This window comes from Amblyomma americanum, chromosome 4 (assembly GCF_052857255.1).
Source record: "Amblyomma americanum isolate KBUSLIRL-KWMA chromosome 4, ASM5285725v1, whole genome shotgun sequence".
Classification (NCBI taxonomy): domain Eukaryota; kingdom Metazoa; phylum Arthropoda; class Arachnida; order Ixodida; family Ixodidae; genus Amblyomma; species Amblyomma americanum.
Window position 1 is genome coordinate 211654398 of NC_135500.1, and position 25689 is coordinate 211680086.

At 48.7% G+C, this 25689-nt stretch overlaps 1 protein-coding gene across 1 annotated transcript in view; it reads left to right on the forward strand.

Annotated features, from left to right (window-relative positions):
- Positions 1-208: 208 nt before the first annotated feature.
- Positions 209-25689, forward strand: part of LOC144129253 (salivary peroxidase/catechol oxidase-like) — a 118649-nt gene continuing 93168 nt past the window's right edge. Inside the window, exon 1 of the mRNA XM_077663267.1 lies at positions 209-683. Within this exon, the coding sequence (XP_077519393.1) occupies positions 625-683 (59 nt within the window). The 5' untranslated portion in view covers positions 209-624. The remainder of the gene's footprint in view (positions 684-25689) is intronic.

Sequence of the window (25689 nt, forward strand, 5' to 3'; positions counted from 1 at the left end):
CGAAGAGGAAGAAGAAGAAGAAGAAAAAGGAAAGACTCTCGCGCGGAGTGAAGGGGGAAAGGGGGGGTGGCAACGAGGAGAGTGCTGCCGCGGCGGCGGTCGGTGCAGCGCGGGGGAATCGAGTGTGGCGGCGCGTCTCCTCTCCTTTGTTTTGGGTCACGTGGCGGGTTCCGTTATAAAACGGTCAGTGACGACCAATCCTGTCGCTCGGAGCGCGTAAGGTTCGGTGACGTGCCCGTTTCGTGGCCCAAAAGGCGTCCGCGGTTTCGGTTTCATTCTTTCTCGCGACTCGCGTCCGCCCGAGGCGAACCGAAAAGTCAAGACGGGGTTGGAGTTCAGTCGGACAGTCGCCATCCCCCGTTCCCTGCTGCTGTGCGCCGGTGCGATCGGAGACCTCGGTGTGAAGACTGGACTACCGCCCCTGTATATAAACCAGTGTGCGCCGCCGACGTGGGACCCCGAGTCAGTATGAGGTGGTGCGAGTTTGACTGACCGCGGTTCTTTGCACAAAAAAAAAGAAACATAAAAAAAGAGAGTGGCTTACGACGCAGGACTGCCTGCGTTCCGAGACTGAATCGGATTTGTGGTGCTCCTTCGGCGCCTAGGCGCCTACGCTTTCCAGCCATGGAGTGTTTTGTGACAATGACCCGACGGATTTTCCTACTGGCGTGCCTTCTAGCTGGGTAAGTGCATATCGTTGCCATATGGTTCCGGCCACACATTCGTTCTTTCTTGCAGCCTCACCCAGTGATTTTTTTTTCTGTTTTATGAAGATTTTCGATGTTATGTTCACCAGCCCTTACATTTATAAAAGTTAGATCGTATACGCGTTGCGAAGTATATTTAAAGTCGCATTATTGTGTCTAAAATGTGTGTGGACCCCTGAAGCGTTTAAACGTATCTTTAGCACTCCTCATTCTACGAGTATATTATAAACCATTTATGTGCAGGCTCGACTGTTACAAGTCATGGCAGGTGTATGCTGTTTCACCCAAATGAAAGTGCACGCGGTGGTCTAGCTGCTTTTGTGATAACCACTGCGGTTCTAAGTGACATGGTTGCGAGTAGAAACGTCTGTTTTGTTTGTCGCTTTTTTGCCAACCTTTTAATCTACGTCTTCTTTCCATTTGCTAGTGTTTTCTCCTCTTTCCGTATACTATGCCAGACTTAAGAAGAAATGATAATACCTCGTGCAAAAGTAATCAATCACTATCAATGCGTGATAGCAGAATCATTGCTGTGTATATTTTGTTGTCTGTTTTCAACACTGAATTCTAGTTACCAGTCTGAAAGTATCCACAAGAAAACAAAACAACCGGCACATGCCCGACTCTGAGTTTCATTTCAGTTACTGAAATTGTCCAGTTATCATGCCTCCACAGCTGTTTGCTCTGATATTACAAGCTACAGGCTGCATTTGCGTCCCCCAGTTCCTTCCAGTTGCTTTTCTTTCTTCACTAGAGATGCATTCAGAATTGGTGTAACTTGTGACATATTTAGAGCAGCAGGCTAGGCAGGCCCAAACTCCTGTTCACTCAAGGCCCTAGGGAAAGTTCTTTCTGCCTCACAGCACGTAAGTTGTATCGCATGGGATGAAGAAGTTTGCTTTTGAGGATACAAGGTGAGTATCAGTCTGCCTGCGTTTTTATGGGGCTTGTAACAATGCTTTGTGTTTTGTTTTGCTGTTTGTTACGTGAATTCAGCTGAGATAACCTGAACCGCCTCGGCACGAAGAATGCGAGAAATGTCTCAGCTAAGGTTTAATGAAGTCGACCAGTTGTCTTCGTCGTTGACTGAACTTCAGCGGGCTTCGGTTGCGGAAGGATTAAGCATCAGCTAACAGGAACGAAAGCAGGAAAATAAACAGGAAAACAAAAAAAAAATGGTCGGAGGCAGGTAATCTTTCTTCTGAATGAAAACATGTGCCAAACAACCTCGTAGATGCTACCTTTCGTTCATGTCATTGCAATTACTCCTATAGAAAAAAAAACTGATGTTAAGGTATTATCTCAATGTGTTTGCATACTTCACACTTGACTGCGGGTGCTTTTGTTATGTTACAAAAGACAAGCATTTGGGACCAGGTTCCAAGAATTTCCGTGATTTTGGTTTTTCTGCCAAATCCTCAAGTGATGTTAACATTATCTCGGGACGAAAGCAATTGTATTGGCCGCAAACACGCCTGTAGTGCGGATGAATCAGATCTTAGGAAGCATCGCATCCTGTAATTGTGCACTGACGCTCCGCTAAGTCCTTGCAGCTAATGCGATTGCAACTTTGTGCTTTTTCTTTTGATTGGATGCACAACAAAGGAAAAAAAAGGTCTGATAAGATTTGATAAATCCGTAAAAAAAACGCTAAAACTTACGAAAGCTGCATCGTGAATTGCTGCTGGGGAGAAAGTGCGACTAACTTGTTTCACACTTTTTTTTTTACGATCTTCACTCTAGGAGAGAATGACGGAGGTGGTTTTCTGATCGATGTCGTTCTTTTTTCTTTTGTTGCTAACGTTTGTTTCTCTCCCCTGTAATGATAACATACCAACGTATGATAAAGTAAACAATAACATTGGCTCCCCAAGTAAATCACAGCTGCGAGGTTATGGTTGAGCGCCACTGCAAACAACGTGAAAACGACGGTGCTAGCTTTAGAATCATCGGAGCGCAACCATAACATTCTCGAACGGTTAAGACCGCAACCAGTTCGCAGACTTTCGGGGCGGCGGTCACGGTAGCGTGCGCGGCGCCTTGCCCTTTTTTTTTCGCGCCTAAACTGTTCCGCATTTCATTCGGCTGGAGACAGCCAATAAGTCGCGAGCTGCTCATTAGTGGCCCGTCATTAGTATTCTCCGCAAAGAGCGATGCGTTCCTTTCTGTTGAATGAGTTCAGTGCGTGACACTCGGGTTAGCGAGCAACAAGTCGGTGCAGACCGTGCGAGAGAAGCGACTTGTAGCCGAGGTTAACAAGCTTCCGAACCATGCACCTCACCGGCTCTTTTTCTAGAGACAAAACCGCGTTTCTTCTTTTAGAAGGCCGTTCCCTTAGAACAAAAAAACTTTTGAGGCAAGGAATACGGCGAAGTTTCTTTTCCGCTGTAACCAAGCGCTCTTCCGGGTGCATCGAACGACAAAAAACCTAGAGAATAAAGAAAGGGCCCCTAAGCTTTCGTCCGCGGCCACGGGCGGCGCGTGTCGTGCCTGCATCCTCGTTAGGACGTCAATCACGCGAGCTAACCGGAAGGAAGCCGCGACCCGTTCGAAGCGACTGATGTGGTTTAGCCCGCAGTGGCGGGACGCTCCGCTCTCTTTGAGTTTCGCTCGCCCGCTGGTTCTGTTGCCCCGAGGTCCTGACTAAGTGAAAAGCTTTACCGCAGGTGGCATCGCAACGTCGGGCGAACGTGACCGTTGGCACATCGAGCTCGGGTCAATGTTGAGCGCGTAGTTGATCTGTAGGGCGGTGCCAGTGTTTTTAGAAAGACAACGCAGCTATTTATAAAATTAACGCTGCTGGCTTTAATAATAGTAATAATTGGGTTTGGGGAAAAATAAATGGCACAGTATCTGTCGCATATATCGTTGGACACCTGAACCGCGCCGTAAGGGAAGGGATAAACGAGGGAGTGAAAGAAGAAAGGAAGAAAGAGGTGCCGTAGTGGAGGGCTTCGGAATAATCTCGACCACCTGGGGATCTTAAGCGCGCACTGACATCGGACAGCACACGGGCACCTTAGCGTTTTGCCTCCATAAAAAGGCAGCCGCCGCGGTCGGGTTCGAACCCGGGAACTCCGGATCAGTAGTCGAGCGCCCTAACCACTGAGCCACCGCGGCGGGTGGTGATGGCTGTATGTTTGTGAATCGGTACAGAAATCTAAGTGTGATCATGAACGGGCTTTGGTGCGCGAAATATTTGAGACTTTTACTTTGATATGATCGACACATCTGCATATGTCATGATATTACGCCCTGTGTAGGATATGTATGGTATATACTCGTGCGCGCAGACATCCTTTGTGCCGATGGACTGAATAGAGCCCGCTTTATTTCCTTGGAAGTTGTGATAGCATTTACCTTTGCATATTAATATCTTTTTGCTACATGTTCGTTATATTACGATCGAAGCTGTCCGCTAAATGCTGACAAGGTCTCATGAAATCACATCGAAATAAATAAAAAAACTGACTTAGTAAGCAAGGGCTAGTGCTTATTGACTTCCATGGAATAAAAAAAAAAGGAGTTTATTGTTCTGATTGAGGTCAACTGCGAAGAAAAAATAGTGTTTTGGAGGCGTCCTGTCGTGTAAAGGAATCCAGGCATACAACCGTTATTCCCGAACGACAGTTCAAACAAAGCGCTGGAGGGAACCAATCCGATCCTTGAAGGTTAGCTATTGCCGAAGAAGGGAAAAATAGCGAAACAAGCGGCGACGTAATTTAGGGCTGCCCTTGAGTCTAAAGATAGAAAAAAAAAGGGGCCCAAAACGGTCACGGGCTTCCTACGGAAAAGGAAGACAGAAGGAGAGTCGGCAGCGCTTAAAATACAGGGCGGTCATTGCAAAGTTGGCAGTGCTCGATAACGGCCGTTATGCATGACAGCGTTTCAAGTGTGTCGCGTATTTTCCTTTAGCATTATAACGCGGTAACAATCCTTTTCCACGTTATGTAATAGGGGAAGCACGAGTAGCTAGGTTATACGTTAAACTTCAGGAAGTTTTATTGTTTTTTTTACCACGCTGGTTATCACGCGCAAGAAGAAACACAGAGTTTGGGGGTAGGCGTTGTACGATCCGCGAATAAGGAGACGAGGAAATACCATGTCCGTGAACACCGGTCGCTCTCTCCCCGTAGTCGCCTTAATTCGCAGAGAAGGCATTCGCTGAAGCGTGGTGCGAAGCGCATATGCAAGCGGACTTGAGAATAGACGCGGAGAATAGACGAAATGGGAGAACCGGTGCAGGCATAAGCTAAGCGTATCAGTCGACTCTGTCGCAATTTATCTTGGGCTCCTGTCAGAGGTACCACATTGTATTTGTCTAGCGCGGGCAGGGCAAGGATACATATGGAAAGAATCGCGCACGGTGGGCGCGACTTACCGATTCGGTATGGCACATATTTGTTACGGGCCTTGTGCGCAGCAATTCCCCTCCTGGGCTCCTGCAAGAGCGTCGACAGCAATGCACGCTTGAAGGAACACCGGGGAAAAGGGGGCGGCGCGGCCTTCTAGATTTCGGTACGGGACGCTGTCATGTCTCTGGAGGTCGCCTGAAGTGATTACGACAGTGGGAGAGCAATCTAACAAAGTGCAGTGCAATCAAACTGTAATGATTCCTCGTTTCTGTACGATTACTCGCAAGCGGTAAGGAAAGGAAGCTTAAAGGAAAGGAAGGAAAGGAAGCATTACAAATTCAAACATAAACACAAGAAACAGACAAATGGGCAATCCCGCGCTTTCGCACTTTCTATAAACATCAGTCCTTGACCCATAACCTTCCTATTGCGCTCAACAAATACTTTTCTATTCATGAATACAGTGTCAAACAGCTGCATTCCTATTTTGCTAATATATGATTTCTATTCCTATTTTTGTTCAGTTAGCGATATTTCATATTAAATTGCACATTGATGTTATTACTCTGTTGTTGTTGTTTTGCTTCGTGTGAGATCTCTTTTTTGTGATATGCATCATGTATGCTAAATGCTGTGTGTATGCTATGGAAATAGTATAGATCAGTTTCATTTGTAAACATTTTGGGTGAATGTTTAGTTATCTCTTTTTTGTAAACACACGCTGCTGCCATGTATTGGGTCTCCTGGATCTAGTCAAGCTCATAGCTTTTAGCTCAGGAGACCTTTCCAATTTCTGGAAAAAATAAAATGTGTATGTATATATATATAAAAAAATTCTTATAATTCTAACTTGTAAATTATATTACGTAGGTCCTTAGTTTAATGCGAACAGAAGAAAATACTCCCGCGTCTTCTTCAAGAACTTTTTGCAAAGTCCTTAACAGAACGAGGGTAGGGACTCTTGCGCATTCGGCGTAGGACGTGGCTGGTGGATTTAGCTTTTCTCCTCAATCGTGAACCTAGTGCAGCGGTAAATGCGGTACACTGGAACAAATGCACCGAAAAGCGGTTTAAAGCAAGGACGAAGTATATATTTCTTCTCTCGTGATCTCAAGGAAAGAAAAGGCCCTCACTGAAAGCGAGTAACGTCTTCCTAGAATTTTGCGTGCATTGGTCCTATTCTGCTTTTTATAACGCTTTCGCACGTAGCATCCCGTACAGGTTGGTTCTCGCCATCTTTACGCTAGTAAAAGTCAACCACCTTTCAAGAAATTACCATTTGAGAAGGAGTGTGTACAAGTGTCGGGTTTGCGGGCCGAGCTATTTGACGCGTCTTTTTCTTCTTTCAGATCGTAGAAGGCGGAAGGTTGACCTATATTCGTGTCGACAAAGTGCTCGTGTAAACACGGTAACAGCCGCCACGGTTTTCCGAGGTATAGTGCACTGTGTTTAACGCGTTGAGTGACGGCTGCGTTCCTTACCTTCATCTTTTTGTTCAGAACATCCTTCGCATATCGTTTTCGAACCTACTAAAGCACCGCGTTTATACTGTGCTCAGCCAACTAACAAGGCAGTGCTCTGGTGACGTCCCTGTGTATCCTGTAAGAAACACTGTTAGAGGAGCAAGCTGTACTAATATTATTCCTGCCACTCGAAGAATATAAGACAATGCTCGTCAGAGACGGGATGCATCACCGTCACAAGAAATCCGTAAACATGTACACCCGGTTACGATATGCAACATGCTGCTTAGCTCTTTGTCTTCTATCGTTGTATGTACTTTTTTCTATATGATAATTAATATCGTTCTACAAGGTGTACTCAGGAGAAATGACAGTGGATGTTAAATTCCTACAGTCGTGTCACCGCAGCAACACCAGCACGGGCAGATAATTGCGTTTACACTTGCGCATTTTCACGAAAGTTATGGACAATTGTGAGCATTAAGGGCCGCCGTGATGGCTCAGTGGTTATGGCACTTGGCTGCTGGCCCGAAAGACGTGGGCTCGATCCCGGCCGCAGCGATCGAATTTCGACGTAGGCGAAATTCCAGAGGCCCGTGTACTGCGCGATGTCAGTGCACGTTAAAGAACCCCAGGTGATCGAAATTTCCGGAGCCTTTCACTACGGCGTCCCTCATAGCCTGAGTCGCTTTGGGACGTTAAGCCCCCATAAATCAAATCAAATCAAATCAAATTGTGAGCATTAAAACGCTGAATACAATCACCAAACGAATAGATTGTGTAGCATCTTGTGCTATCTGAATGCGCGTGTGTAATCGCTGTTTGTAATGCATGAGCGTAGCAGGGACTTCGACCGCCCAAATAAAAGTAGAAATTACCAGACGGCATAAAAGATGCTGCGAGTTCTACAGCGCAAACTAAAGCACGCTTAGGACTGCCTATCTTTTCTTGCACGATAACGGCTGGCCGCGGAACGGCACGCTCACAGGCGGCTGACGAGTCACGGCAGGAGGGGCTGGGGTGTTGTCGAGGCTATGGATCAGGGTATCTCGTGAGCTGTGTGGTGGCACACCCCCTCTACCTCTGCTCTGCACCTGAGCTTACCTCGTGCACAGGTGCAGCTGAGCACACCTGTGCCGAGGGTGTACGTCGTGAAACCGTCCAACATCATTCATGCAGCTAGACTACAAAAAAAAAAGGAAGTCACGACGCAACTACAAAGACAGTTCGGAGTTGTCAAAAAAAATTTATTTCTTACCGGAAACACTTTACCCCAAGCGCGAGCACAGGCGAGCTATCTGACGGTGTATCGGTGCTGCCTACGGGTGTCACGTGCGGTAGGCGTATGCGCCACAAGGCCCGTCCAATGCGTACGCAGGTCGCGTACGACGGGACGCGTCGGGTGAAGGACGTACAAGCCGGAAGAGTATCGGACGACGCCCACCCGCCGACCAACGCGCGGAGCTGAAGCCGCGCCAGCCTACAAAACATGACGGGCACTGAGCTCACCCAGCAGCAGACCATCTACTGTAGCCCCGAAGGAAGCTGTGGCCTGTGCTACAGGACATTGAGATAATGCAAGTGCAAGAGCGTACTTTCGTGAGCCTATAACAAACGTCACTTCTGTCGTTAAAGTCGCATTCTTGCCTTTCGAAACTGTTTATTACCCCGTTGTTTCCGCGAACAGGTGTTTTGATAACAACGGTGGGCCGAAATTCCTGCAGATTCGCTGGTGTGACGCTTGCACTTGGTGTGTTTTTTTCGTTTGCCCACGTGTCGTGACCTTATTGCAATAGCACGACGACCACCACCATGCGTGACACCGAATTGTGGGAGGCACGGGATCGCAGAGCTGCAAAACGGGGGATAGCTGAGGCACGGTACTCGCGCATGTGGATGTTCCAGTCTAGAAGCCGCGTGCCCGCAAAGTCGTGAAAAAGATGACGACGACGACGACGACGACGATGATGATGATGATGATGATGATGCATTTTTATGGCTCAAGGGCATTTGTGGCCAAAGAGCGCCATGGCAGAAAATGTTTTCGACTGCTGAAGGTGCGGTCAAATACCGATTTCCCAAGCATTCCACACCAATGAAGCCGAGCACCGGACCTAGGGAAAGCTTGTACCCATTTATCACCGATGGGTACTCGGTTTCAGCGGGAATCCAACCCCGCTCCTCCCACATGCGAGGCGGATGCTCAAACCACTAGGCCACCGCTGCGGTGCAATGTCGAGAAAAAGTCTGTAATGACAGTAATTACTCCCTTTTCCCAGACTTTTCCTTTTTGAAGTAATTACTCCTTTATTCCAATGAGTAATTACTCCGTTATTACAAATCTACTCCAACTTGAGGGTTTCCCCTAAATATTTGACGAAAAAGTCTGGAGTTAGCGTTCTGCGGATATGCTCTCGAAGACACGAGAAGAGCGCATTTGTAGAGGCTACCGCTTAAACTACTCAGCTAATAATAATAATAATTGGTTTTTGGGGAAAGGAAATGGCGCAGTATCTGTCTCATCTATCTTTGGACACCTGAACCGCGCCGTAAGGGAAGGGATAAAGGAGGGAGTGAAAGAAAGGAAGAATAGGTGCCGTAGTGGAGGGCTCGGGAATAATTTCGACCACCTGGGGATCTTTAACGTGCACTGACATCGCACAGCACACGGGCGCCTTAGCGTTTTTCCTCCATAAAAACGCAGCCGCCGCGGTCGGGTTCGAACGCGGGAACTCCGGATCAGTAGTCGAGCGCCCTAACCACTGAGCCACCGCGGCGGGGCACTCAGCTAAGGGCAAATGCTGTTTTACGCACGTAAGCGGAACAGATATCAGGCGCTTATTAAACAAAAATTGGGGGAAATAATATGGGTTTGAGGAGGGGTGTGATTCGTCCGGTACAATATCAGATTTATCTTCACTACCTTCTATTTCGTTGCTGTCCTCTGCAGTGCCGAGTAGATGAACCCAGCGATACAAGAGCATGACGGCAGCTCACCCAGGAGTGATAGTGAAAAGCAATAAAATTGCAAAGGAACCGTCACTTTATCCCGGACCTCGTCAGATAATATTGGTTCTATGAAACCCCCCTATCATAAGCGTTCACCGTGACGTCAACCCATCTCCTAAACACTCGCAGGAACTCACAGTGCCGACCTTACAAGCAAAATTAGTCTCCGCAAGATCCCGGATACATGAGCAGCAAGGCCGGCCAACGTCGACAGCAGCTGCTTCCGCTACAAACGAATTACCCCCCCCCCCCCCCCAGCACACACACACACAGTTTACTCAGGCGCCGCGTTTCCATAGGCGTCAACGCAAAAGCCGCTCTGCTGCGGCGATGTGGCGTAACCTCGTCATTCCCGGCGTTGTCCCGTTCTGCTGGCCCGCGTTCAAAGCGTCTGAAACGAAAACGCAACTGAAAGGAACCAACGACACAAAAAGGGAGGGCAAGCAATCTCAAGGAACTCAAGAAGCGAGAAGAATTTTAAGGCGCGCTTTTTCAGCCCATTTGTTGACACGCAAGGAAATAAAGACCGGGGGGGGGGGGGGGGGGGGGGGCTTTCTTTTAGTAGCGAGGTAGATGACAAAAAAAGTAGCAATAGAGAAAGATGTCAGCCTCGCCCTCGTGCGCGAGCGGCACGCGCGCGCGTTTTCCGAGCTGTCATCGTGGCGAGGCACGCGAGGCACGCGAGAGCCGTGTGTGTACCGCGGCGGCAGCAGCACACGCCGCAGCGCCGTCCCACAAAGGCAGTCGCGGGACGGGTGTCAGGGGGGCCTATTTCCGTGCCGGGTTCGCCCGTCCCGGTGTGAGTGTGTGCGCGTCGTGGAAATTTATTGGCGAGGAAAGGCAGCGGAGAGAGCACGCGGAATGAGAGCATGCAGTCCTGTGGAAGTCGGGGGACGAAAGCTAAGCGCACACCCACCGGCCTGAGATGCAAGCGGAGCGTCTTCTTCGCTGCGTTTGTATCAAAATGCTCGGGAAGGATGCGCACGTGCACACATGCATGGCTAAAATAGGCAAAAAAAAAGAGCGCACGCAGAGAGGAATAGGCTCGCACCGTGCACAAATGCCAACACATGCGTGCGTGTGCGTTGCGCCTCAAACACAAACCCACACAAAATAGACACGCGTCGCGCACAGAGGCAAATAAGTAAAAGCGATGGACTAAAGGCGTTCTCCAAGGAGAATTGCGCTCCTTATTTTATCGGCTGTGTTTCGCGCCGCTGCTATGCCTTCGCGAGTGAAGAGAATCAGACGTGTTCGGGGCAATCTGGGAAAAAAAGAGAAGATGGCGCTAGATTGGTGTTTATACAGCCGGAAAGACGGGCGAGCGGCCGTGACAGCAAGGGTCGGTCACTGTGGAGATATGTACTGAACGCGCGCTGATTTGTCTGGGTGCTAAAGAAATGGTTGCAATTTTGAGAAAGGGCGTTAATCGGTCGACCCCCCGCAAGGAGAGGTAAGAAGGGTTGGAGGAAGACAACAGTGGATAAGGAGAGAAAAAGAGGGAAAGATATGAAAACAACAACTTTATTTTGCAGAGGAATTCGGGCCTTCTAGGCCCGCTGGGTCCCCGCACGACCCCACCACACTCAAAAGCTCGTGCTTAAAAGGTCCACGACGCTGGCAGCGCGGCTGTCGACGATCTTCTGTTTTGCCGGATCCGTGGAGTCTTCTAGTCCTCCCGTGTTTGGAGTGTCACCGGCCCGCCGGGTGGAGGCGAAGCCGGACAGGCCAGGATAATATGGGTCAGATTTGCCTTCTGTGCATCGCACATAGGGCAGGAAGTTGGGATGCGTCGGTAGTGAGAGAGGAAAGGGGGGGGGGGGGGGGTAAAAAGCGCTTCACAAAGACGGCTCCCAAAAGCTCTTAAGAGTGAAATACGCACAAGAGTAAAACTTCGCGTAGTGAACAAGAGAAAGAGTTATAAATGTGCTTCCTAATGAGTGGCGAAAGTTAATGCCATCCAAGAAACGAAATGTGAGTGTATTTTTTTTCATTGGCCATTTTGACAGCGAGCCTTAGCCTCAGTGTCAAAGCAAATACTGAAAATTTTCATCGGTGAAAGGCTCTCCAGGTATCTCCTCTAAGCTGAAAGCTCTTGTAATCACTCCGCCGACAGTTCCGTCTGTGCGGAAGGCGCAATTTTAGCGAGTACAGAAAGCCAACCCACCCCTGGAGATAACCACTTGGTAAATCTTGCCCAAAGGAGGGTTTACTAGTCTATTCCCGGCTGCTCGTTTCTCTTGTTCTCAATGCTTTGGTCAACTCGATAAGAGCAGATGAGTACCTACGCTCTTATTATGCAACATAAAGACTACATATTTTTCGCTGTTTGTTGAACTCCTTTGCGTCCTGCCCTACACATAAATTACGAGGGTTGCTACGCCAATGCTACAACGTATTGTACACGTATTCCAGCGGCCTGAGAGTTCGCCTAGGAGTTCATTTGATCGAACTTGACCGAATAGTTCTCTTGCAACATCGAACAAGCTGCAACGAGAGCGGTATAGTAGCCAATAAGATGAAGCACCAGTAAGATACTTTCGTTCGAAATACTGGGTGATGAATAATAATAATTGTTTTTTTGGGGAAAGGAAATGGCGCAGTATCTGTCTCACATATCGGCGGAGACCTTAACCGCGCCGTAAGGGAAGGGATAAAGGAGGGAGTGAAAGAAGAAAGGAAGAATAGGTGCCGTAGTGGAGGGCTCCGGAATAATTTCGACCACCTGGGGATCTTTAACGTGCACTGACATCGCACAGCACACGGGCGCCTTAGCGTTTTTCCTCCATAAAAACGCAGCCGCCGCGGTCGGGTTCGAACCCGGGAACTCGGCGATGTCTTGCTTTGTTTTTTGTCTCTGTGGGCCAAAGTTGTTAGGGCACCGGCCGCACAGTCTGCCCCTTTACTGCAGAAGCGCTACTTCACTAGCAATCCCGAAAAAGGCGACGTCTGTCTCATGCCCCTCAGATACCTGCGGAAATAAAATAAGTATTGCCGCGACTGGGTTTGGAACCCGTGGCGGAGCGAACAGATCAGATTCGATGACCACTACACGAAAGCACCATGTTATCGCCGCAGCAGATCCCACCTTGTGTTAAATTTCAACAACGGTCAGCCTGGACCAGAGAAGCTGCAAAGGCGTACGGACAACCATCGCATTAAGAAATGATGGAGATCCCCATCTCGTTCCCCCTCTCTTTCATCCCTCTCCCCCGGCTTTGAAAATGACCAATAATTTTGGTACCAACCAACCAACCCAGCTGATAGAGCGCTTGTGGGGGGTATGTCCATGATCACAACGAAGATTTATCGTGACGTTTTAAAAAGATACCAGCTTTGAAATGACGTTGCATACTTTCCATGCTCTTCTTAAAAGTACTTGCTAGCGTCGCCTTCATAAGTGCATTGCGGAATAAGAAAATCTTTTGGACTGCTTTGTTAACATCAATTTCTAACGCCGTGCTACTGCCCGGTATCCTCTCACGGGCCAGCTCCGACACGCAAATATTGTAGCGTTTTAAATATACAACGGCTTCGATGTGGAGGTTCACACCTGAGCACTGTGTTCTGGGATGTGCTCGGCTTTTGTTATCGACGGGAGGACCTCATAGGCGCACTGTAGGATCAGAAAACCACTTTAAAAACCTTTATTTGCTTGTATTCTTACGGGATCTAAACCATGCTGTTACCCCACTGTACCCAGCTGGCTACAGCAGCGCCACCGCATCTTCCTTGCCTCGCAGATAGGTGTCGTCCTAGGGAGGTCTGTACTCTGTACAGCACTTTAATTCTACTGTAGGTGTAATTTTGGTCATTAGTTTTGGCTCGAAATAGCTCCATCCCGGTCAGGTCGCAGTTATTATAGTGATAATGGTCCCTTATGAGCAACGAGAATTTCTTTTTATTAACATGTAGCGTGGCCAGAGCCTGTATACAGGATTTATTACCATGTTCTTCTTGAACGCAGTGCCCCCAAGACACGACAGCCCAGACGATAATCTCCTATGGAGGCGCAAAATAGCTTATTTGAATATCCTCAAACTGATATCGTTTCAGCGCTGGCTATCTGCACATCCGTCAAGCGCCGTGCGACTAAGCTGGTATACGTGCCACAGACACGAACATCTGGTCGCTTTTTTTTTTTTTGTAAATGGAGACAATTTAAGCGCAGTGCCGTAGTTTCGAGGCTCCGAGTGAATCGGTTATAATAAGGTTCACCTTTCATCTTCAGCCTTTTTTATTTTTCAGCTAGTTTCTTAAACTTTTGATGGTTTGGTTTGGTTTATCGGGGTTTAACGTCCCAAAGCTACTCAGGCTATGAGAGACGCCGTAGTGAAGAGCTCCGGAAATTTTGACCACCTGGGGTTCTTTAACGTGCACTGACATCGCACAGCACACGGGCCTCTAGAATTTCGCCTCCATCGAAATTCGACCGCCACGGCCGGGATCGAACCCGCTTTAAACTTTTGAGTTGCAGCTAGTTAAGCAGCGCGGCCTTCGTATATTAGTTTCGCAGAGTAGCCTCGACTTTACGTCATTTGAAACGCTTTGATTCTGTGCTTGTATCTGTGCATAATGTCCTCCAGATGGCATGGCGCCGCATAAACAGTTCTTCGAATATGAGAGAGGTTGTGCCTCACTTCGTGTGAAAAGAGCCGATATCCCGATACGCATGCTGTCTCGGTTTCCTCTTGTTCAAACGAATTTGTGAACTGCGATGTAGGCGCTTTTGAAAATCTGTAGAATTTTTGTTCGCATTCGGGAGTTTCGGAGTCAGCACGTGACCTAAATTCTGCTTCCTCCGGTTTAGAAAATGCGTTTCGTAAAGTGAACGCGGAAGGCCACGAAACCACTTCTTCAATACGAAGCAGCTACAGGCTTGAATTAGGGCCTTTACACAGCTCCGGTTGTCAAACGTTTTTTCACACAGTCTAATTGACTATGCTATGGTTATTTTTTCTAATCTTTCTTCATCAACCGCCATTACGGTCATCCCCAAGAGCAGAGTATTGTTGTTGTCGTTGTTGTTGTCCTCTGTTGTAGCGAGTATTGTCCGGAGGCATGGCTGGTTGATCATCCTGCTTTCTCTTTCTTCTTTCTTCCTTCTCTTCCTGCTGCACGCTCAGGATACTATTCGTTGCGAGATAATATGCTGAATAGCAAAGTACTCTGGTTAACTATTCGAACTCAGCAATAAATTTCTCTGCATGAAATAAAACTTGACTAAATACTCCCTTTTGAAAAACTTACGCGACTTTCACCCATTGGTAAAATGCGTGTTTAATCTCTGGGTATTAAAGAGCGCCCACAAGGCCGACAAAATTAATAATTTCTCTGCAGAATAGCTTTTGCTGCTGATTTTGGCTTGAGCCAATTTTTAAGGATGGAGGCACTTATTGCAGCTAATGAGACAACGCATACATAGCGAGGCTCACGGACAGCTCACGAAGGACATAGAAAATGTTGCTGTAAGTGGTTGTAATCATCTGTACCCGAGAGAAAACTTCTCAAGTGTCAGCTATCAATTTTTGAGGATCATCAGCTCTGTCGTTGAGAATTTTTTTTTTTTAATGCGTTCCTCTGCGTGAACCTTTAACTTGTTTTGCTGACTCCATTGATTCACACTACATTAGAACAGAGTTGCTGTTATGTCCAAGACTTCAACCTCTTCACATCTCGCAGTTTAAGATAACAATGATTGGTGAATGGAAGAAGCAGTATAGTACCGTCATCAGTCATCTCATTCATATAGACCGCACAAACCTGGAGTGCACAGCTCATATATATACTTATACTTGTGACATGCGACGCGGAAGCGTCAGTGTTCAAAGATCCCACGCAACAAATGTGCAGCACAACAACGTCCTGTGAAACCTGGCACAGTTTCTCTCTCAGCCTTGTGGCTTACGGCCCGGCACTTTCGCAAACACGGGTCTGATCGAAAGCAGCGACGCGTCTGGCAGTGCAGCGCAGACCCACAGCGCTCCCTCGTCACACCGTCTCTCTTAGTTTTCGGCCAGGATTCTGTTCGTCCAGCCGGTGTTGGCGTAACAACGTGCGGCACCGCAGCACTGGCATTGACGCATCACCAACTCCCGTTATCTAGCACCCAGGTAAACTACCTCCGCCAACTTAAACCACTTCCGCCTACCTGGCGGGCCCGTTCGGTTAATAGTTTGCAAGAAGAGTGAGGCGCGTCTCGCAACGCGCACACGCCGCGCCAGACCTGGCATAGGGGGCCGCTCAGATGAAAGGTGGCTCGCGCAGCAGCGCTTTCGACATTATTGTCAGGGAGGATCTCCAGTCATCAGAGGGAACCCGCCTTGCAACGCGAGCCACTCCGGCGGCAGCGGCGCCCGCATTTCGTTCGGCAACATCTCGCGCACCGCCGAATGCGACCGACAAACGAACCCGGAGATGCACAGCGGAGGGGCATCCTATCAAGCGCGTCATTTCGTCGGCCCGCTCCTTTTTCTCGCTTCCTTTCTCGAACCGGGCGAGAAGTGGGGAGAAAACGGAAATGCCCTCTAAAAAAAGACCGAGATTGACGGCCTGGGCCGAATCTGCAATTTCGAAATCGGCCGACCAAAACGAACGCCGAACTATAGACCACGATTGCGTTCGCACAGAGCGACAGACAGACTGATGCAGGCACCACGATGTGGCGGAAAAGAAAAAAAAAGCTATTGTGGGTCGGTTGCAGGAGCAGCCGTAGCATGCAGCGGCTATACCAAGCTACCTGGCTGCGGCTATACACCTCTGGCCCCTGCGATTTGGTCTTGCCCCCTTTTCCTGCATTTCGACTTCGCACTGCCTCGAGCGGCGTGGACGTATGTATGGGACGACGACTGTCCAGGAAACGCGGGCGGTGCGCGCGTGTGTGACTTTGGGGCTTTGCTTGCTGGGCACGGGTGTCAGGGAGGAGAAAACTACGTTGCTTAGTGAACGCCGGGTGATCGCGCCACCCGCGCCGCGGTGGCAGCAACGTGGGTTGCGACGGTGCTTCGTCTATAGTTAACAACCCGTCATTTATTCGTCCGCGAAATCAGTCTGGGAGCAACGGGCGCGTCCACGTATGGCTGACTGACAGGACAATGCCTCCGCCGCAAACGGCGCTCATGAGAAATTCGCTGAGTTGCTCCGCTTGACAGATTTTCGTACGTTTTCGACGCGAGCGCGCCGGAGCTTATAAGCACTTGTTTTGGGGCCGGAACGCGGACATTCTTGAGACTTATGGAGAAGGTGGGAGTGAAAGCACGCATAACGGGCTGCTATGCAATGTGCGGGATAACCTGTTGCGTGGCGCAGCAGCCTTGAGCTCCTGTTAAATATGGAGGAAAAATACAACATGCTAAGTTCTCGTAAGGATAAATCACGATCTTTCTGCTAGAATATAGGAGTGGCTGACGCTGAAAATTATTAAAGTCCTCGTTAAAAAAATATTTTTCCTCCTCATAATAAGACTGTACTTACTTATCTGAACGTCGGCAAAAGGATGAAGGGAATGGAGACACGTTGGGAACTCACTGACGTGATGGATGTGAATAGATGCATTGTACCGGAAGCCGCAAAGGAGAAAAATAGGTAAAAGAGGTACCATTGTCAAATCGGAGCTGTGCGCAAGCAATCCTTATACGCGTTGCAGTCTGCACTTGAACAGAAAAGCTGCGTGTTATAGGGGGGGGGGGGGGGGCGTGAAGAGGGAGAATAATGGCACGGTGGTGGGGGCATGAACAGCCTTGCTTTGCTTACTTGTGCACTATAATATATATTAAAAACAAAAAGAGGACTTAAGGAATTGTAGGCAGTGTTACTTTGACTGTAGTAATATGAAACCACAATCGCCTACCCAAAGTTCTGCGAACAAGAGTAAGTGGGTTACACTATGCATCAAATTACATTGCAATTGAAGCTTGAATACGGAGTGATGTTTTGAGAACTGGAAACTTCGGAGCATGAAAGCTTCTATATCATGCACGAGGTATGCGAGATTTTTTACAATTTATTTTGCACCAGTCGTTTGGCCAATAATCTCCGCCTATTGTGTGCGAAAATACTGCAAAACTAATATCGTAACCCCCAAGAAAGGACCAAATATCTATTCTACATGTTCGCATTACGGTTCCTGCAGCCTGAAAGATTTTTTTCTTAGCTAATTGGTGAAACATGATTGAAGGAAACTACATCCGACGATTAAACGCCGCACAGTAAGGAAAACACGTGCACAAGGCTTGTGTACGACCTTGAAGGAAGCTGGCAACGTGAAGTGACGACTCGTTGTCTACGTATCTTCCTACCTTGTTTTCCATATCTTTCTTAGTCCGTGTCTTAAGGGTGCGCTGTTATTTTACAAAAATGAACTACTAACTAGCCCATTCGACTACCTTTGCGTATTATCACTGTTTACCAGGGGTACAGATAAAAATTTCGAACCGAAATAAACTAAATGATCTGTTTTTGAGCGTAAGGAGATTCCTTCTAGCAAGTTTCAGCCGCAGGCGTTGAGTGAAACGGAATGTAATAAGGTTTTGAATATTGTCCTAGGAGCCGCTTGGCATTTCCAACCTCCACCCACATCGAATGGCATCAAGGTGCATTTGCTTCAATCATTGTGACGTCATCGAACCGAGTGGATGTTTTCATGACCAACCAGTGTTTGCCGGCGTTGCCGACCGAGACCGGAACTGACGCTGCAAAATAGTTTGTAATTTGTTATTCATGCCCCGCACTGGTATATTGAGCTCATTTTCTTAATTGCTAGGCCCGTAGGCATCTTTCAAGGCAATAAAACGGACACCAAAATACTTTGTGTCAGTACCCTTTTAAGCACGCCAGGCTTCTGAAAAGCTCTTCTTTGATAGCCTCACCTGGCAAAATAATTGCACCTCTGCACCAATGCATTTACTTTGATTCATGCAGCTACTTATCCAACGCCAGTTTTAAAGGAAAGAACATGCTTTAATTGGCGCTACTTCAATGTACAGAGGGCAAAGCACATGTCTAGAACGACCTAACTGTGTGTTCCGCAGCTCCCAAAGCCGCTGAGACCAGGAAGGCCAAAAATGACACTGAAATCCTATGAGTTTAACTGTACATGCTTACATCCAGACCATTTATAACGAAATGTCGTCGCTAGATATCGCGCGTTAAGCGCGGAACACGCCTAGATATTGTTCTAGGCAAGCGTTTTGCCCTCTGTACTTGCCCGCGCCTCTCTAAAAGCAGCTGGCTGGAGATAATGACGATTAGGCATTATGGATAAGAAAACAACCAAGCGTAAACTCTGCGTATAAAGGTGGAAAAAAAATGACGATCGCTGGTTGCTAAGTACTGTTATCGTGGACTGTTCATGGTTTTATGGGAATCAACGTTCCAAAATGAGTCTGGCGATGAGGAACGCCGTACTCGATGGCTCCGGATAATTTCGAGCACCTGTGGTTTCTAAACGTGCACTGACATCGCTCAGTGCACGGGCCTCTACACTAGCATTTCGCCTCTATCGCAATGCCACCGCCGGCATCGAACGCGCGTTTTTCGGGTCAGAAGCAGAGCACCTTAACTCCTGCGCCATCGAAGCGGCGGCTTATACTGGTATTGCATGAGGCAGTATGATGATCACAGTCCCATGATGAATACCGGTTTACTGATTGGGACAATACTCCATGAAAGATGGCAAAAATAGGCCGTGCGTCATGTATTGTTTTCTGATTGACAAGCATTATTGTTGCTGTTGTTGACCTCAGTACTCGTGGCACATATCCACGCGGAGGGATTAGCCAATGTTTAGTGGTGAATGCCAAGGGAAATCCCATAGGTAACTGCAAGAAAAAAAGACGCATGAGAGGGAGAAGTAGAAGAGTGAAGTGACTGAAACTAAAAAAAGAAATAAAAATTCAAAAAAATAAACTAAAAATAAAAAATTTTGAAGTTTCATGGAATAGAAAAAATACATACTTTCAGACGTGCTGAATAATTTTGAATACAAGTAAGCAGTAATCATTTTCTTCCTGTTTAGCCCATGTCTTTGGAAAAAGTAGCACGCTATTGAACACCGTGGTTTGGGGCTCATATTTTCCAATAATTATGCGACTTGAAGGCGCCAGATATTCACGTATCGCACAACTAGGCATTGTCAATCTGCGAGAGTATAAGCATACGTTCTCTAACTTCTTTTACCGCTGCATAATCCGATGGGTTAGTTTCTTTTGTCGGATATTATTTCGGAACACTCGTCGGTGCTTGAGTGCGTATTATTTTTGGGGCGCCGCCTAAGGCCTCATATACAGAAGCTGCGTTGATAAGTAATTCTCGGGGTGTTGAAAATGGCTGCACCATTTTTAGCGCGGTATCTTTCCTTGGCCTTCCAGCGACCCCAACACCTAGGCTCTCTCGATGAAACGATGCACAGAAGAGGCTGTCAAAGCGAGATTGCCACTCAGCAGACCGCTGGCTCTGATTGCATTCAGCAGAGCCCCGGTGTCACTCAGGTCAAGCTATGCATATCCCGTGAGTTCGAAAGCGCGACCCGGTGCTTTTTATTCTCGTTCGCACTTCGGCGCCTGCGTCAGGGCTGCCTCGAAAACATAGAATTGCTAACGCTTTGCCGAATGTGACCTCCATCCGTTAATTCTTGCCCATGCGCGCTATGTTTCCCATTTACTGCCACTCGACTTCCCTTCAAGAAAAGAGGTCAGCGGTCTAAACAATACGGCTCTGGGCTGCTTAGGCCGGCTCTGAAAAAGCCCCGAGTCGCAAAAGCAAAAGCGCCGAAGGGGGAAATTGACGTGGAATGCAGAAGCAGCGGGCCGCGGTGATCCGCTGACGCCTGTCATAGGCCGACGGAGGCCCAGCGAAAGCGTTCTTCGTGCGAACACTGCGCGCTCGAGAAGCGGACTCTTCAATTTCGATTTACAGGCTGTCGCGAGATTACATGTGCACAACGACTCGTGAAGCTCAACACGAAATAAATGAAGGCGAACAAGCCGAGCTTTACGAGAGGGAAATTTGATTGAACGGTATTCTGGCCGGAAGCATGTGCTTCACTATGTACATGTGTTTCACTGTTTAAAGAAAATGTATTGGTATTGGTTGTACACACAGTAGAAAATGTCAAAAACAGTAAGGCCCATGGGAAGGTAAAAACGCCGATGTGTTCTTTTGTATCTATAGGTTCGAACCCGACCGCGGAGGCCGCGTTTCGATGGAGGCGAAACGCAAAGGCGCCCGTGTGCTGTGCGATGTCAGTGCGCGTTAAAGATCCCCAGGTGGTCGAAATTATTCCGGAGCCCTCCACTACGGCACCTCTTTCTTCCTTTCTTCTCTCAGTCCCTCCGTTATCTCTTCCCTTACGACGCGGTTCAGGTGTCCGCCGATATTTGAGACAGATACTGGGCCATTTCCTTTCTCAAAAAACCAATTTTCAATTTCTCTTATCTATCGCTATGCAGAAAAAAAAGCGGAAAAGCTCGGAAACATCATGTACTAGAATGCAAATGACGACTTGTTTTAATCATGTGATCTTAACTTTTTTATCATCCGTGCACAAAACCAACTATACAAGCTGCAGCGGGGGCTCAGTGCTTATGGTGATCGACTGCTGACCGCGAAAGACGCGCTTTCGATCCCAGCTGCGGCGGTCGCATTTCGATGGAGGTGAAATGCTAGAGGCCAGTGGACTGTGCGAAAAGTGTGCACGTTAAAGAACCACCGGTGGTCGAAGTAATCCGGAGCACTCCACTACGGCGTCCCTTGTAGCCTGAGGCGCTTTGGGAGGTTAAATCCCGTAAAACCAAGCCAAACAATACTCAACATTTGATGCTCTTATGTAATATTGTCTCGGGCGATTCCTATTTTTTTTTGCCGCGTTCATCATTTTAAATTTGCCAGAATAATGCAAAGTTTTGGACTCAATTCATTGAGCGGTGCCAAGATACTAAACGATATGAAACCTAGCTGATGTGCTGATAAATTTGACACCGTAGACGCACAGAGACCTGTAGGCTATGTTATCTGCTTTGATGCTTTGTCCATTCATTTGCTTGGTTCATGCTAATAGAACATTTCAGCCAGCCGAAAAAAAAAAATCCTGGTACGCACTTCATGTGAGGGCTGTAGTAGTCATCCTTGAATTATTTTTATTTTTAACTTAGAACGTAAGTGAACCTTGCAAGCCGCAAACTTTATTTTTAACATGGAATATGTGGTTCAATCACCAAACTCTAGGGCAGATAGATGCTTCAGCGTTTTTACAATTTGTCCTAGAAATAGGTTCTATCGAGCTGATTCTTGGGACGGTTGTTTGTGCATACTGACAAAGATGCGATGGCGCGAATCGACAAAGACACGGAAAAAGGAACGCTACATTTTTCCCCTTTCCCACGTCTTTGTCAATTCGTGCTATACTGTGACGAAGAAGACGAAGTTGGCAGTGGCCCGAGACGGAGCGCTCGCGCTAGGCCCACCGCCAGCAATATTGATCAAGTCATCATTCTCTCGGACTGCCGCTCAGTCTTGGCTGCACTGGCAAGCTCGCAAAATACTCTCCTTTACCGATCCCTATTGTACTTCGTGCCACGTCATGTCATAGAGGTGCGTTTTCAGTGGATACCAGGACATTGTGGCATTTCTTCCAATTCTATGGCCGATTTCCTCGCGAAATCTGCCATCAATGGCCCTATTGCCCAGGGCGTTCCAAACCTCATACTTCTGACCACGTCCCGGTATGAACGCTTCCAAATTCACCATTACGTGAGCCACGAGCCCATCCTTGGTACAGCGGATTTCGAACATTTGAAATTCTCATGGAATATACGTTACTGTACGTCAAGACAATGTGAGGTTTCTATGAAACTGCTGCGTTGTAGGATACCTCGCCTTAATCTATACTTATGCCGTTCGGGGTTCACGCCGTCGAATCTATGTGCGTCATGCGGGGACGTTGAATCCATAGATCATTTCATCCTCTACTGCCGGCGGTTTGCCCGGCAGAGAATTCAGTTTTTGGTAAATCCTCTCGCTCAATTAGGACTGCCGTTTACTCTTCCCATCCTCCTCTCATTCGGTGCAACCGTCAAAGGGCATGCCATTTGGCAAGTGTGCCAACTACTCCACAAGTATATCCGTGCAACCGGGAGATTTTTGTGCTAATTTCTAGATTTCGTTTTTTTTTAAATTTCCTTCTCTCAAAATTATTTCCTTCCTTATCAATCCTCACATTAGTAATTCTACTCGCACAGCTTTGTTTCCTTGATTTACAACTCGATTTCCTCATGCTCAATCAAATTAAGGATTTCCTTTTCACTCCCAATCATCTTAATTGATAAGCCGGTTGAGATTCACTTGGATTAGACACTCCCTGTTTGGACCTGCACCAAACCCAGGCCAATCCCCCACCGTGGGTATGTGCCATCATCGTTTCAGGCAACAACAACAACAACAAATAATTCCATCGCCATCTGTTATGTAGTACTGTCTTCACCTGCTTGCCGTCACGTAACATTTGGTGTGAGGTGCGGAGTCCATTCCCATCCTGGTCCGGGAGCTTCGGCGCATGCGGGAGCCGTGGTCGTCGGTCGTGAGTTCTTGGTCTGCGTCGCCCGGCCGTGCCCCAGCCTTTCAGACCCGAACCGATCTCGCCGTTCTTCCCCCGCCCCGTCCACCGCCCAGACCCCTCGACACGATGAAGTGAACCTAACTCAAGGACCCGACCCCACCGACACGAGACGCTACCCACACGTGACGACACCGTTCCCCTGCCCATGCCGTTCGGCGCGTCCTGGAGCCCCTGCCGTCGGCTCCTGGTGACCTACGGCCAGGGCTTCGCGGACCCGAAATCATTCAGCCATCTCCTTCATCGTGGCGGCTAGCACCTCACCACTTTGTGCTTCCTGTCCCGCGATCCTCTGAAGCCCATCACCACTTCGCGCGTCTCTTTGTCACCGATCGGGACGATCGCTCGGTGGCCCAGGGTAGCGTGACGAAGAAGACGAAGTTGGCAGTGGCCCGAGACGGAGCGCTCGCGCTAGGCCAGCGGCCATTAAACCATCTCATTGCCATCAGTCATCTCGTCTCATTCTTCGGCTGGCCGTCACGTAACAATATATAGTACCTTGCTGTGGAAAAAAAATGGCTGTGGTTTAGCTCTGGTTAAACTTGGAGTGACGCGAGGGCTACATTTGCCTGGCTACGCTATAGGTTCGGCTTGAAAGTGAAGACACAATGGTTTTGTACACATAGTAGTCACGTAACGGCTTGAAACACGTGACGAACCATGTGGCTGGTCACGTGGCCAGCCATGTGACCAACTACGTGACCAGCCACGGAGCTCAAGGGTGCCACGCTGAAGGCTCGAAGAGCTGGCGTAGTGTAGCTCTCGCTACAAAAAAATCGGTAATAGCTGTTCACGGCCTTGGCGCAAACAGCCATGGAGGCGCCAAGACTTGTACTATATTATTTAGTTCGTTTTCCATTGCGGCCAAGAAATTCCAGTGAGTACATACACGTACACATACACATACACACACATAAACGGCGAAACTCTCAATCTCTAAGCCAAGTCCAACATACTAGAGAGCGCGGGAAAAGTCGTAACGATCGCGATTGTCCCGGCTAACAAGAAATGACGTGCGCCGGGCGAGCACAACAATAAAATAAAGAAAATGAATAAAAATGAGCATAAAGGAAAGGAAAAAAAAACCAGCTCAGAGACGAATCTCGTTTCAAAAGTCCACAACAACGGCCTATGCAAACAAGTGCGTCTATCGCGCGCGAACCGCTCGGCCACCGAGCAGCGAACTCCGCCGGCGACGCCCGCCCCTCCTCTCTCGGGCTCAGTTTTCCTCGCCCACCGGACTACGTCTCACGCCGGCCACGGACGCACGGCGCGAAGTGAGGGCAAATTATGCGCGAGCCCCCAACGGCAGCTGACGCGACACACCCCGCTCACGACAACCCTCGTCGCACGGCGGCGAGACTAACACACTTCTGACGCGACCGAGCGAAGGAGAGGGACGGCGCAGGGGCCAAGCAACCGGCCGTGCTCTATGCCGTTTCGATTGCGGACCGCAAAGAGGAGTGCTGCAAACGCTGCATAGGCATCAGCAAGAGAGCGTGTGCGCCGGCCATTGCGAAGCGGCGGAAGACGAAGAGGAGGCCCTGCTGATCACGCGGAGCGCTCGAATGCGGCCTGGATTGCCATCTCGCCGCCGCCGCCGCTGCTGCTGACCGTGTCGACGGCGAAGCCGACGTGTCGGGCGCCGCAGGCGCCGAGTTCCTAGCCGCCAACGGTTTTGCCGCCTTTGCGCGCGCACGCGTATACGTACAGCCGCCCGCACACTTAACACGAATGACGGACAGCGTGGCTCACTGAAGCAAGCGCCACGAAGCGTTAGCCGCTGGGTGCGAGATCATGCTCGCAGAATGTTGGCGGCGGCTGACTACAACTGGTGCCCGGTTCGATGTGACTGCTTTTTCTGCCTGTGAGACCCAATAGCCGCGTAGAAAGCGCACTCGAGTAGGGGGCGTTTTTCCGCGCACAGCTCGCGGTTGCGGTCTCGCGGGCCCAGGCAACGCGCTGCAGTCTCTATAACGCGGAACTCGACGTTGCACGCGAACTTACCGCAGCTCGCGCGCCTTTCTAGGCTGGTCCCGAGGCTGCGATCGGGCCCAGGTAAAAAAGCAGTCATATCTAACTGCGCAGCACCAGATAATGCTTATGGTTTCGTTTATCGGGTTTGACGTCCCAAAGCGACTCAGGCTATGAGGGATGCCGTAGTGAAGGGCTCCGGAAATTTCGACCACCTGTGGTTCTTTTTCTTGTACTGGCATCGCTGAGAGAAACGGCAGAGATGGTACGCTTGTGTATCATTCTAGTTTTTACACACACAGAGCGCTGCAATACGAATGTTTTGAGCACCGGCTTACAGAAATGCTACGTGACGTCCAGCTGAGAGTCAAACTTTATTGCAGGGTACTCGGCAAATCCTGGCTGGGCGCCTGCGTGACCATACTGCCCAGATGGGTAGTAATGCAACACAATGCTAGCACGATGGTGTTTGTTCTGCCCTTGTTTCAGCGCTGCACTCACAAGCAGCAGAGCAGGTTTTTGCGCACACGTCTGTTGTCATAGGCAAGTCGTCCTACGCCTATAACCAGCCT